Source organism: Triticum aestivum, chromosome 3D (genome assembly GCF_018294505.1).
Source record: "Triticum aestivum cultivar Chinese Spring chromosome 3D, IWGSC CS RefSeq v2.1, whole genome shotgun sequence".
Lineage (NCBI taxonomy): Eukaryota > Viridiplantae > Streptophyta > Magnoliopsida > Poales > Poaceae > Triticum > Triticum aestivum.
Window position 1 is genome coordinate 389,519,693 of NC_057802.1, and position 14,938 is coordinate 389,534,630.

Genomic DNA, 14,938 nt, shown 5'->3' on the forward strand with positions numbered 1-14,938 from the left:
CTTGGAGTCAGCACTGCCGTCTCACCATGGAATTCGAAGAGGGGCCGATAGGTCCGAGAGGGAGCAGCTGGGAACGAGGAGCGGCAGTGTCAGCAGCCACGCGGGAGGGGACAACCTCCACCGCCGCCGGGGTCACCGACCGGACGCAGCCAGAGGAGCAATCCAGGCACATAGGCCCCGCCGAGCTCGAAATGGCTCGTGAGGCTCCCATCGCCGCGCTGCAGTGGGCGCGTCGCTGTCTCCACAACCGCCCGCACTGGCCACACCTCCGTCCGCCGTAGGCGTCGCAGCCGGAGCCGAGCCAGGCCCGCCCAGACCCAAATGGGGCCCCAAAGGGCCCAGATCTGGGCCGGGAGGGCGGCGCCGCCGGCCGCCGCGCTAGCCTGCCGTCAAGTGACTGCGCCTCCGCCTTCTCAGCACCCGGATATGCGGCGCAACCGGAACCGCCGTCGCCCGAGGAGAACTACCGCACGACCGCAACGGGAAGACCCATCCGCAGCCGTCGGGAGCCCGAAGCCAGACCCCAGCCGCCGGCCATGCCGCCCGCGGCCCGCGCCACCTAGATCCAGATCCGCCGCCTGATCCACGCTGAACCGCGCCCACACACACCCCTCCATGGCAGCTACCGCACCACCCGAGGCCCCACCGAGACGACGACCTGCCGCCACCAGGAGCACCCGTAGCTGTGCCACCAGGCCCCGCCATAGCCAGGTGCCTCCTGCGACAGCCGTCCCGCACCGGCTGGGGATCCGCGAGGAGGGGAAGGGTCGACCCCGCCGCCACCCACGCCTGCCAGGCTTCGCCCGACGGCGATGCGGGGCGAGGGAGGAGAGGCCGGAGGGGAGGGGCTGGGGGCCGGCAGCTAGGGTTCCCCCGAGGGCGCCCGCGAGAGTGGCTGGGAGGGAGGGGTGCGGTTGTCGCACAGTTCGATTTCTAAAGTATTCCATTAATAGAGACAACAGTTAGGTACTCACAAGAAGCAGAGTGCAATTTTTTTTTCGAACAAACCAACAGTAGCTGCGAAAGGGTTCGGAAATAAACTTAGTCCGCATATAATATCAAAATGAGATAGCCCGCTACTACGAATCGAACATTAAATAAAGATTACAAGTTTCACATCAATGCTGCACGGTTGGGGCTATGGAAGTGTCCAGGTCGTTGAGGAATTGGACAAACGCCAAGTCGGACGAGCCCCCTTCCTTGAGCGCCTCGGCAGCTGCATCCTTCGCCGCCGCCACCCGCTCCCTGAGCGCCTTGCCGCCCTCGGACGCCATAACCCACCTGACCTTCTCCTCCACTTCCTCGGCCTTAACCACCTCTTCGTTGTAGCCTCTCATCTCCACCCCGAGCTTCATTCCCTCCACTATGTGCACCTTGTTCACCTTCTGCTCCGCGTACAGCGGCCAGCACAGCAGCGGCAACCCTGCCGTGATGCCCTCCAGCGTCGAGTTCCAGCCGCAGTGCGTCATGAATGCGCCGGTCGCCCTGTGGCGCAGGACCTCCACCTGCGGCGCCCAAGACTTGATCACGAGCCCTCTGTCCTTGGTCCTCTCCAAGAACCCTTCCGGCATGAGCGCGTCGAGATCGGGCTCCGGCAGCGAATCGCCGTACTTGTAGTCGGGATTGCGCGGGCTCCGCACGACCCACAGGAATCTCTCCCCTGACTTTTCTAATCCAGTTGCAATCTCCTCGAGCTGCTTACCGGAGAACGTGCCCATGCTGCCGAAGGAGAGGAACACCACGCTCTGGTCCGGCTGCGCGTCCAGCCACCGGAGGCACTCGTGCTCCTTGTCTCCGCCTCCCGAAACCAACGGCCCGATGCAGTAGACCGGCGGCGTGGCACGACCAGGGACGCAGAGCCCGTCCTTGAGAGCGCGCACCGCCCGCGTCTCCAGCGACTCGAAGGAATTAATGAGAATTCCGTTGGCATCTGGCATTCGGTCGAACATGCCTGAGATGGCCTTGAGTACTTCATCGTTGTGGGTGACTTCGGGTAAGTCCGAAGCCTTTAACGGAGGAACACCCGGGAAAGTGATGATAGAGTCGCCGAGCTCCTTTACCTTACTGCCGGCGAGCTTGCTCGGCAGGTTGAAGAAGAGCGCGAGATCGGCGGCGGCCGACGCGTAGAAGTAGTAGACCGGCAGCTTGAGCTCGGCCGCGACATCTTGGGCGTCGACGCAGAACATGTCGAGGACGAGTGCGTCGACGGAGGGCAGCGAGCGGAGGAAGTCGAGGAGGGGAGCGTTCATGGATTTCAGGAGCCGGAAAATCTGGATGACGGGGTGCGTGGGCGCGCTGTTGGAGTTGGAATCGGCGGGCGGCGGCGGCAGGACGTGGAAGGCGACGGAGGGGTTGGAGGCCCTCGCGCGGGCGACGGCGGCGGAGAAGTCCGTGGACTCGACCTGCGGATCGATGAGCACCACGGTGACGGCCAGGCCGTGCTTGAGGAACAGCTTGGCGACCTCCACCATCGGCACCAGGTGGCCGACGCCGACGCCAGGGTACAGGACAACGGTCTTCTCCATGGCTTCACTGTCCTAGCACGAAATGCTTTTTGGGTTGGTTTTGGCTCTGTTCTGCTTCAAGTTCTGCTCTGCTCTACGAACGACCCACCGGGACCGTGCTACTCCTATATAGGTGGCTCGTCGAATTCAATCCAAATTGGTAGGGCCAGGGCAATGCATGACCGCGTGAGAGCGTGAGCTCAGCTCAGCGCCACATACGACGAACGAACGGACGAACGGCCGAGTCCTTTCTTGCTCCAGGAGTCTCAGGATTGCGTTCCACGGCACATGACCAGCCACGGTGCTTGGAGTAGCTGAGTCGACATGTCACGATGCCTGAAGCCTGAAGCCGTTGAGGTAGGACACAAGCATGGGTCCGTGGAGATAGCTGTGGCGCTGTGGCGCCTGCGGGAGTGCCGACGTCAGCCGTGACGGGAGCCTTTTTGCTATGCCGATCGGCTCTTGGTGTCGCCGCCATCTTCTTCTAGAAGGACTTGTTTGCTTGCTGTTCAGAGCGTTGCCAGGAGCACAAAGTACATTTCTCATACTCAACCGGCCGATCGCCTATCGTCTGGCATTATTTATTGATCAGTACGCATCCATGCCCATGGGCGACCCCGACCCTTGTTGGTGCACTGACGTAATGGATGAGCGAGCAGACTGCCTAGGGAAAATCGAAGGAGGAAAAATGCAATAATTGCCTCTTCCAAGTATGGTGCTTAGACGAGGTGTTAGCAACTAAAGCACTTAATTATGTGCTTAGACTAGCCACAATGGGTAGTAACATAGAGTAGTAACATCTACATGTTACTACTCTATGTTACTACCTCAATAGTGGGTAGTAACATAAGTGTGGTAACATACAAAGCTTCATTTATTACGTTATACACTCATATTGCATTGGGACATGTGATGTTACAGTAACTAGCTAAGTTACTAGTACTACATCTCTCCACATTGACTCATTGCCACATAAGCAAAATTGCTGAGTTGGACTCGATGTTACTACCGAAGTTACTCCCACTGTGGCTAGTCTTAGGCTGCTGGCAATGTACCGATGCTTATTAGGGGGTGTTTGGTTCAGAAGTCCTAGGACTTTTTCTAGTCCCAGGGACTAATCAAAAAAAGACTCTCTAGTAGAGTCTTTTTCTAGTCCCTGTAGAAAAAGTCCCTCCCGTTTGGTTCCTAGGGACTTTTTAAGGACTTTTTCTAGTCTCTGGGACTAAAAAGTCCCTGAACCAAACACCCCCTTAGATAAGGTGCTAAGCATATTAAATAGCTTGGTTACTATACTCTCCAATGCATTGATGCTTAGCTTCTTGTAGCTAAACTTTTTTCCTTGAATGATTTACAACCTAAAATTCTTCATGCATTGATGGGCTTTTTTTCATTTATGCTTAACTTCACGCGCTTGGCATTGTTTTTTTCTAGGGTCACCATATTCATCTATCTCCTCCTAGGCCCTTCCCAGTGCTCCACCGTGGACAGGAGTTTTTGTCCAAAAGGACCACTTGCCAAACGGAATTGCTAGAAAAGACCCCCTCCAGATGAAATTGACAAAAAAAGACCCCCTCGGTCATGGCGGCAGGCGCGCCAGCCGACACGTGGCACCTGCCGCCACACCAGCAGGCGGCAGAACTGTTCATTGCACTATTCACACGGGGGATGGTTTTACGCGGTAGAACGGCAACGAGACGTGAGTGAACAGCGATGTTGCCTCCCGGTGTGGCGGCATCACTGTTCATGTGGGATGAACAGTAATTTCAAAAAAATTCTGAAATTTTGCACCCACTTAGAACACTCGATCATCTTTGCTCACAAAAAAATCAGATTTTTCTGAATTTTTCTGCTATTTTTTTCATTTTTTGAAAATTATTATTCATCCTGTATGAACAGTGATAGTGCTGCGAGTGAACAGTGTTGCCGCCTCCTGGTGTGGCGGCAACACTGTTTAGTCGCGTTTGTTGCCGTTCTACTGTGTCAAAACCGTACCCCGCGTAAACAGTGTTGCCGCCATGGCCGAGGGGGTCTTTTTTGCCAATTTCATCCGACGAGGTCTTTTCTAGCAATTTCGTTGGGCAGGTGGTCCTTTTGGACAAAAAATCCTGTGGACAAGTGCTAAGCATGCCACATAAGCAACAAAATGACATGGCGCAACAATTAAGGAGGAGAGAGAGCACTTTGGTGACCCCAGGAAGAACCAATGTCAAGCGCGTGAACTTAGGCAAACCACTTAAATGAAACAACTTGACCAATGCATGAAAGACTTTAGGTGCTAACTCATTAAATGAAGTGAGCTTAGCAACAACAAGTAAGCACCTATGCATTGGGGAGTTAAGTTGCTAAGGTATTTAATGCACTTAGCACCTCACCTAAGCACCTTTGCATTGGAAGAGGCCTTAATTAACTTGCCACATCAGATTTTTCAGCTACATGGCAGGCTTAGCGGCTGTATAAGGTGGAGCATTGGGAGAGGCCTTAACTTGTTGAGCTAAGCTTCCTTCATTTAATGATTTATATCAAAACTCTTTTATTTGCATTGACGAGCTTCCTTCATTTAATGTTTTGCCTAGGTTTTCGCGCTTGGCATTATTTCTTTCTGGGGTCACCAAACTCATCTCTCTCCTTTTAATTATCTTGCCACATCACATTTTTCGCCTACATGGCACCTTTAGCATATGTACAACGTGGAGTATTGGGAAGGGCTTAGAGGAAGAAATCAAGTCTAACATAGTAACATATGCATTGCCTCATCACATTCTTCATGTTCGTTAGATTCATCCCAAATTTTCCAGCATTTGTCTGTAAGACTTGTTGCTTTGTGTGTAGACAATCATTAGCATTTTCTAAATGAAATGCACCATTAATTCATTAACTAAAACTAATTCCATACTTTAGGGAAGTAGGTATGATTACAAGCCAAAAAAAGATGTTGTGTTACACGGACGCCACACTCAAGGGCGACTCGCGGTGATGGGTAGCACTCTTCATCCCCGATCCCCGGGCGACAGGAGTGCTGGTCTACCGTCGGGGATCTCTGCTCTGCATGAAAGCTCCCATGGCTCCTGCTCGACAAGAGGGACCAGGTAGTTGACATGCATGCGGAACGTGTCGGTGAGGTTCTCTTTGAGGGTACAAAGGTACAATTCCCTTGTCACGTTGCTAAGGTTTGGGCTGCGGTGGTGGAGAATGGGTGTGGTGAGACACAAGTCACATGCTCATAGGAGGAGAGTGAGGGGTGTCACATGATTCTATGACTTGGGTGGGCGGTAGTAACTCATCTTCAGCGTTGCGGCCCTGCTATACCCCTCCGCCTGCACTCCCCCATCCCATCTTTTTTTGTCTTGCATATCCACCATCCTCTCGTCCCCCTACCGCACCCTCGCCATGGGACCCCTACGTCCTGATCTGCAGCAAGCGGGAGCACGCCCAGTTCTTCACGCATGGAGTGGGACTCGTTGTGTGGTGTACTCGCCACAAAGGCTAGGGTCGATGTCTGATTGCGGTGGCAACTCTGTTGTGGTCTCCGGCCAGATCCGATCGTATTTGGTGCATGGTGCCTGGTGTGCGTCGAGCTCTCTATTGGATGTGTACCATGGCGGCAAGGTGTTGGTCTCCATCGTGTGCAGTCTACGGCTTGGTGGTGGTGATCCAAATCCCATCGAGTGTGGATGGTGGTGGCTACAAAGTGTACTGCATTGACTGCCTATGGCTCCATGACGACGGTTGACGGAGTCGGTTCTGGCGAATCTCTAGTAGGGGTCCCGAGCTAGTACCCTAGATGCGATGTTAACAAGAACACGAGGTTTTACCCAGGTTCGGGCTCTCTCGAAGAGATAAGGTCCTGCTTGTGATTGTATTGATTTCTTATGGAGTACAAAGTATAGGTTGATCTACCACGAGATTATTCTTGGTCTTCTACAAGCCCACCCCCTAGGTTTATATGTATACCAGGGGGGTCTGGGGTTACAGATAGGTCGGCTACTTATAAGGGAATCGTGTTGTAGATGAACTCTAAGTCTCGGAGTATGCGCCCAAGTCTTTAGGAACATTCCTTCTTCATGCCATGGGGGGTCCTAAGACCGCCCACCTGGCCAGGGGACAACATGGTGAGTGATACGTCCATTTTGCATCGTGTTTTCCTACTGTTATTTATAATTTTTTTATCAATATTTCACTTCATGATGCAATTCTAATGCCTTTTCTCTCTTAATATGCAAGATTTACATAAAGAGAGAGATTGCCCACAACTGGAATTCTGGACCCAAAAGAGCTACAACGGAGATAGCTATTCTCCGGAGCTCCAAATGACCTGAAATTTCACGGAGTTTTTTTAATAAATAAAAAATACTAGAACGAAGAACCACCAGAGGGGGGCCACCAGTTGCCCACAAGGCAACATGACGCGCCTAGCCCCCCAAAGCGTGCCCTGATGTCTTGTGGGGCCCATAGATGCCCTCCGGTGCACTCCTTCTGCTATATGAATCCATTTTCCCTTGAAAAAAATAAATAGGAGAAGACTTTTGGCATGAAGCGCCGCCATCTCGAGGCGGAACCTGAGCAGGAGCATTTTTGCTCTCCGGCGGAGTGATTCCATCGGGGATACTTCCCTCCGAGAGAGGGAAATCGAAGCCATCGACATCACCAACGTTCCTCTCATCGTGGGAGGACTCGTCTCCATTATCATCGTCATCAGCACCATCTCATATCAAACCCTAGTTCATCTCTTGTATTCAATCTTTGTCACAAAACCTCAGATTGGTACTTGTGGGTTTCTAGTAGTGTTGATTACATCTTGTAGTTGATGCTAGTTGGTTTATTTGGTGAAAGATCATATGTTTAGATCCTTAATTATATATTATACTCCTCCGATCTTGAACATAAACATGATTTGCGAGTAGTTATGTCTGTTCTTGAGGACATGGGAGAAGTCTTGTTATAAGTAATTATGTGAAGTTGGTATTCGTTCAATATTTTGATGATATGTATGTTGTTCTTCCTCTACTGGTGTCATGTGAACGTCTGCTACATGACACTTCACCATGTTTGGGCTTAGGGTAAGGCATTGGGGAGTAATAAGTAGATGATGGGTTGCGAGAGTGATACAGTTTTAAACTCTAGTTTATGCATTAATTCGTAAGAGCTGATTTGGACAAAAATGCTCTTTGGAGGCCGAGCACCATGGCGCTCTTTATCCTCTACGTCAATCTTTCTAGTGATCAGACGCAACCCTGTACTACTATCGTGTATTTCACCCTCCAGCTATTTACAAGCCACCGTATTCTCCCTTCCGCAAAAGTGCTATCCCAGGTCAGACGTCCTACGACCTGTGGTAAGACTAGTCACAATGAGTAGTAACTTTGAGTAGTAACATGCATATGTTACTAGTCTATATTACTACCTCTACAGTGGGGAGTAAATATGTGTGGTGTCATACAACACTTTATTTATTAGGTTGTAGACTCATCTTGTCTTGATATGTGTGATGTTACAGTAACTAGCTATGTTACCACATGCCTCTCTTTCCTCATTAATTACTCGCCACATCATCTGTTTTGCCTAGAGTTGTGTGATATTACCACCTATGTTACTTCCACTGTGGGTAGCCTAAAGGCTGTCCCCTCTTCCATTGAGCACACACCCAATTAAAGTCCACGGGCAGGTAAGTAATTTAATTAGGAGATCAATCCAGCCAAGACAACTGCCACCCCACTCACAACAGCTCGACGCAACCTTCGCAAACACATATAATGATTAATTACACGTCCATCATTTTTTGAGTTCAATTTTATCTGTGCAAACTGGAGTTTCCCTCCACCGTTTACCCTTGGTGGCTTTTCCCATTTTACTTAATGGATAAGACCCCATGCTGATGTTTTGCCTGCATAACGATCATGTAAAGATCGTTTGGAAAATGACACGGATCAAATGTGCGCCAGACTACCAAAATTTTATGTGGACGATATAAGCACTGTTCTGTATTCGACACACAATCCGTTTATCCGAAAATGTCCCGCAAAACACCTACAAACCTCTCTCCTGACCACCACTCTCCCACCGGCATCCACTCCAGCACTCAATGGATGCAACAATAAAAAGAACAAACCTCAAACCACATACATATCACATTTTCAAAAAAGAATCTCCTTTATTTATATTTAAGCAGTTTAAAAGAAAAACACTTGCCTAATATCATGAGAACCATATTAAAACATTGGCACCACCAAATTCAGTATTCTAATGACCGCTATGCACGGCTTTGTAGATGGTACGACATGACAAGGATGCCGCTCCGTGCTTTGCAACATACCTATATAAAAGACAAACATCAAATCACTGGCAAATCTTATTTTCATTTTTTTTTATCTTCTATATTTTTCTTTAAGAAAAAAAACCTAAAATAAATCCGTTGCACCATATTAAAATTCTGGCTCACCGTAATTGAGTATTCTAAGGCAAGATTCGCACAACTCCTAATGTAGACGCCATGCCATTAGAAAGCATACCGACTGTCGCTTGTAAATTTTCAAACACCAAGCAAAATCTCAACACCAAAGGCCTTTTTGTATAAAAAATCATAGTAACCATATAATGGTGATGTGCACGCAGTGCCATACATACAACATTATTTGATCTCATCTGCACCTTGACCAAAATTTTCATCGATCAACTAACCATGCACCAAAAACATCGTATGAATTGACTTATTTTAATTTTCTCGACACCCACACCCCTAGCATGCTAGGAGACATTGCAAACCTTTTGGCAATTTCCTCGTTCCGATCGTCCAATGGTTAGGGAATTAATCCATTTTCTCACTATAGCATGACGACACATCATTTCGAGTATGCGACTACATTTTCAAACCCGTTGGCCATTTCCTCCTTCTGATCGTTCCATAGTTGGAGAATTTAATCCACTTTCTCACAATAGCATGACAGTACATCATCGAGTATGTGACTACATTTTTAGATATTTAAAAAATAATAACTCGCCATGTGTCTCAGCCTTTTTCTATGTCTTACTGTTTGTAGCTTTAGTTCATTTTTTTGTTCTATGATTTTCTCTAAAATTAACAATGACATATTTTGTTCTCAGAATAAAAATAATAATTTACTTGATCTGTAGGATAACACTAGCCGTCTCAGCTGCATGCATAGTCTCACTGTTGGGAATCTTTTCCTTCCTGTCACGCTCCGCATTAAACTCAACCATCTGCTTTAACACACACTGCAGCCGTCAGCACAACTCGCCCACTTGTTCGTGCAATCAGACAGAATGGATACCCATGTACACAACAAGCACACCAGCCCATGGCACTGATGTATTTCTACCAAACAGCCAGCGTATAGTAGGGTGAAAAGCAGGCCACGCAAATCCCAACGTGACAGTGGTTGCACGAGATAACAGGAGCCATGTAGCTCGGCCTCCAAAAGGCCCCTCTCTGATTTGGATCCATACGTTACATGTCATAGTTAAATTTATCTTAATTCTTCTTTCTTAGACCCCGTTTGATACCTCAGCTTTTTCTAAGTATTATGAGAATACTGCAGTTTTTTAAAATACCATGATTTTAATTACCGTGAGCTGTTCGGCAACAATAAAAACTGTAGTATTCAAACTGTAGTATTGTCAAAACTATGGTATTTTCTTTGCATTAAAAAAAGAACCACAGACCTTTTTTTTTTTTAAACAGAGCACGTGAAGGAAACAAGACTCTTCTTTATCGCCTTCCTCGCTTCCAAGCTGCTGCCGCCCGGAAGATGGTTGGCCATGGGACAAGCCAATAGAAGGGAATGGAAAGAAAAATGGTGTCCTTCCTGCTCCCACTTGCGCTCCTCCTCTCCTCGTATGGGTTGTGCATCAGGTTGCCCCCCGGGCAACTCATGCCGTTGTGTGCAATCATAGCCATACCGTACGTGTGCTGCTCTACCATGTCGCGTCCTTGCTCGCCGCGGCTTGCCATGCATGCGCTGCTCCCGAATGCCGCCCATGCCTCAGTGCGCCGCGCTCGCCGCTGCTGGCCAAGCTGCAGCCGAGCCAGAGCGACACTGCGCGCTTCCGTGTCGCGCCGCTGTGCTCCGACCACCGCTGATGCATAGCATGCCGCCGAGTCTGATTAGGCCGTTCAATTTGCGGTCAGCTAAATTCGTGCATGTTTGCAACTGCTATGAAACGGCTAGCTAGCCACTTTAGGTCGTTGTAAACATGCACTAGCCAAACTGTCAGAGTATTCCCAATACTACGAAATACTTTGATATGTCAAAACTGTGATATCTAGTACCTATAGACAAAAAGATGGCGGTTTTCCAATACTATAGTTTCTGCAGTACTTCGCTATCAAACACAGCCTTAGTCGTGGATGCTTGCGAGATGGGGTAATCATAAGAGGGTTGCTTGTTCAAGTAAGAACATCACCCTAGCACCGGTCCACCCACATATCAAATTATCAAAGTAGCGAACGCGGATTAACTAAACATGATAAAAGTTAACTAGACAATATTCATAGGTGTCCTCCAGAACACTTTGCTCACTAGAAGAAGTACTTTCGGCTTGTATTTTGCTATAAAAAGGAGTGAGCCACCTTGCTACACTATTGCTACTATTGTTTGTTGCTACTTGTTACGAATTACTATTAGATAAACGAGAATAAATGAGACATCAGAGACACAAAGTTTTACGTACAAACACTTGCAGGAGAAAACCACGGACGCATGAAGGCGCAATCACTATGATGGAGGAGTATTACAAGTACGAGACGACATGCAGTCTCTAGGTGCGACTACATGGGGTATATGTGAGAGGTAATACACAAGAGTCCTTGAAGGACAAGTAAACGGGTTGTGCTCGCACGCGTCAATGTCAATGCAACGCCCACACCGTTTGTACCACGTCTAGTCCAAGACGGTAGAATTTGGATCACAATTTAAAATCTCCACATTGAGCCAAATTCCCTCCAGTAGTCCAAGAAAGTAAATAACTCCATCCAAATCAGCATAAACATCTTGGGTGTCAAAGTCCGTAGGACTAGTGACAAATACCAACTAAGATTGAGCAAAGCTCAAACTTATTGGTAGGAACTGGCTTTGTCATCATATCTGCAGAATTATTATGAGTATTTATCTTACATACCTTCAAATCGCCTTCAACAATAACATCTCGAATGTAGTGAAATCAGACATTAATGTGCTTTGTTTTCTCATGATACATTGGATTCTTTGTAAGATATATGGCACTTTGAATGTCAGAAAATATGGTTGGACAAGATGAATCTTCACAAAGCTCGGCATACAAACCTCTCAACCAGATAGTTTCTTGGTATGCCTCAGAAATAGCCATATATACTCGGCACCAGTAGTGGAACAAGCCACAATAGACTACAAAGTTGCTCTCCAACTCACAGCACAACCCCCAATGGTGAAAACATGACCTGTGAGTGATCTTCTCTTATCCAAATCACCAGCAAAATCAGAATCAACAAAACCAATAAGTCCATCTCTAGTTTTCCCAAACTGCAAATAAGCATTAGGAGTACCACGCGGGTTTCTAAAAATCCACTAGACTACTTTCCAGTACTTTTTTCCAGGATTAGCCATGTATCTACTAACAACACTCAATCCATATGAAAAATCCGGACAAGAACAAACGATTGCATACATAAGTGAACCAACTGCACTCGAATAGGAAGCTCTGGACATGTACTCAATATCTGCACCTGACTCGGGACATAAGGCTGCTGATAATTTGAAGTGTGCAGCTAACGGAGTACTTACTGACTTGGCATTATGCATATTAAAACGACGAAGAAACTTTATCAATATATCCCTTCTGACTTAGATACACTTTTCCTGACAGCCTATCTCTGGATATTTCCATGCCAAGTATTCTCTTTGTTGCACTCATATCCTTCATCTCAAATTCCTTACTGAATTGCTTCTTTAATTCATTAATCTCTGGCATGCTCTTTGAAGCAATTAACATATCATCAACGTAAAGGAGCAAATAGATAGCTGAACCATTGAAGTTTTCAAATAAATACAGCTATCATAATTAAATCTTTTGAAACCTTGGGAGAGGATAAAAGTGTCAAATCTATTATACCACAGTCTAGGAGATTGCTTCAGTCCATAAAGAGATTTCTTTAACTTACAGACAAGCTTTTCTTTTTCAGGAATAACAAAACCTTCAGGTTGTTCCATTTTAATATCCCCTTCTAATTCTCCATGTAAGAATGCAGTTTTAACATCTAATTGTTCAAGCTTAAAATCATGCATGACAACAATACTGAGTAAAGTGCGAATAGAGCTATGCTTCACAACAAGAGAAAAAGACTTCATTATAGTCAATACCTGCAATCTGGCTATAACCTTTATCAACTAACCTTGCTTAGTATCTTGCCTCATCATTAGGAGAAGCACCTTCTTTTTTCTTTTCTTTTCATGTCCAAAGAATGTTGAACTTGTTGGAATGCATGTTGTGACATGTATCTATGGAAGTATTCTACAAGGTCTTGTGTTCTGAGAATCTGCTGAAGAGTAATGTTCTTGTTGTTTGAGAAAGAACTAAGCTCCCAGACTCGATGTTAGATTTGGCATATGGGTGCTCGTATATTTTTTGGATTAGTTTCGGTCTTTTCGCCGCTATTCTTTTCGGTGTTATGATATGTGTATCCGTTAGACTACAAAATGATTGATGTGACTTCATTAATCTCATGATCTTCCGGCTCAGCTTTCCGGAAGTGTTCATATAGAGGTAGGATGCGCTCGTGCGTTCTTATAGGAATAAGTTTGCGTGAGTTTCTTCGGTGTGTTTCTAAAAAGAAAATCCAACACTAAGTAGGGTTTACAAGCTTCACATCAATCGTGCATGGTTGCGACCTTGGAAATGTCCATGTCCTTTAGGAATTGGGCAAACGCCAAGTTGGACGAGCCCCCTTCCTGGAGCGCCTCAGCCGCTGCATCCTTCGCTGCCGCTACCCGCACCCTGAGTGCCCTGCCTCCTCCCTCGGACGCCATAACCCATCTGACCTTCTCCTCCACCTCCTCGGCCTTAACAACCTTTTCATTGTAGCCTCTCATCTCCACCCCGAGCTTCATTCCCTCCACTATGTGCACCTTGTTCACCTTCTGCTCCGCGTACAGCGGCCAGCACAGCAGCGGCAACCCTGCCGTGATGCCCTCCAGCGTCGAGTTCCAGCCGCAGTGCGTCATGAATGCGCCGGTCGCCCTGTGACGCAGAACCTCCACCTGCGGCGCCCAAGACTTGACCACGAGCCCTCTGTCCTTGGTCCTCTCCAAGAACCCTTCCGGCATGAGCGCGTCGAGGTCAGGCTCCGGCAGCGGATCGCCGTGCTTCTCGTCGGGACTGCGCGGGCTCCGCACAACCCACAGGAACCTCTCCCCTGACTTCTCCAGACCAACTGCAATTTCCTCGAGCTGCTTACTGGTGAATGTGCCCAGGCTGCCGAAGGAGAGGAACACCACGCTCTGGTCCGGCTGCGCGTCCAGCCAGCGGAGGCACTCGTGCTCCTTGTCTCCGCCTCCGGAGACCAACGGCCCGATGCAGTAGACCGGCGGCGTCGCACGACCAGGAACGCAAAGTCCGTCGTTGAGAGCGCTCAGTGCGGGCTTTTCCAGCGAGTCGAAGGAATTGATAAGAATTCCTTTCGCCTCTGCCATTCGCTCAAACATGCGTAAGACGTACACGAGTGCTTCATCGTCGCCGATAACTTCGGAGGGCAGCTCCGAAGCCTTGAAAGGAGGAACGCCCGGGAAGGTGATGATGGAGTCGCCGAGCTCTTTTATCTTGGCCGTATTGCTGGCGAACTTGCTCGGCAGGTTGAGGAAGATGGCAAGGTCGCTGGCAGCGGAGGCGAATGAGTAGAAGACCGGCAGCTTGAGCTCGGCTGCCACGTCCTGGGCGTCGACGCAGAACATGTCGAGGACGAGCGCGTGGACGGAGGGCAGCGAGCGGAGGAAGTCGCGGAGGAGCGCATTCATGGCGGCGAGCGATTGGATAACCTTCACGACGTGGTGCCTGGGCGCGCCGTCGGGGTTGGAATCTGCGGGCGGCGACGGCAGGACGCGGAAGGCGACGGAGGGGTTGGAGGCCCTCGCGCGGGCGACCGCGGCGGAGAAGTCAGTGGACTTGACCTGCGGCTCGACGAGCGCCATGGTGACGGCGAGGCCGTGCTTGAGGAACAGCTTGGCGACCTCCACCATCGGCACCAGGTGGCCGACGCCGAGGCCAGGGTACAGGACCACGGTCTTCTTCATCGCTTCGCTTCACTCTTCTAGTACGAAATGGTTTTGGGTTGGCTTGGTGTTGTGCCTGTGCTCTGCCGCCCTGCAAACAAACCCACCGGGGTCCGGGGATAATATAGCGTGGCCGGCTCGAATCCAGTCAAATTTGGACATAGGGGTGGTCTGGTTGAG

General features: G+C 48.8%; 2 protein-coding genes across 2 annotated transcripts; both read right to left on the reverse strand.

The window, feature by feature from the left end:
- Nucleotides 1–970: 970 nt before the first annotated feature.
- On the reverse strand, nucleotides 971–2,618 carry LOC123079095 (anthocyanidin 5,3-O-glucosyltransferase). Its single transcript, XM_044501769.1, has one exon. The coding sequence runs from the start codon at nucleotides 2,523–2,525 to the stop codon at nucleotides 1,119–1,121; it is 1,407 nt and encodes a 468-aa protein (XP_044357704.1). The 5' UTR covers nucleotides 2,526–2,618; the 3' UTR covers nucleotides 971–1,118.
- Nucleotides 2,619–13,180: 10,562 nt separating this feature from the next.
- LOC123079097 (anthocyanidin 5,3-O-glucosyltransferase) lies at nucleotides 13,181–14,938 on the reverse strand. Its single transcript, XM_044501770.1, has one exon. The coding sequence runs from the start codon at nucleotides 14,777–14,779 to the stop codon at nucleotides 13,361–13,363; it is 1,419 nt and encodes a 472-aa protein (XP_044357705.1). The 5' UTR covers nucleotides 14,780–14,938; the 3' UTR covers nucleotides 13,181–13,360.

Coding starts and splice junctions, on each gene's coding strand:
- LOC123079097 (XM_044501770.1), bottom strand. CDS start 14,779: ATGAAGAAGACCGTGGTCCTGTACCCTGGCCTCGGCGTCGGCCACCTG.
- LOC123079095 (XM_044501769.1), bottom strand. CDS start 2,525: ATGGAGAAGACCGTTGTCCTGTACCCTGGCGTCGGCGTCGGCCACCTG.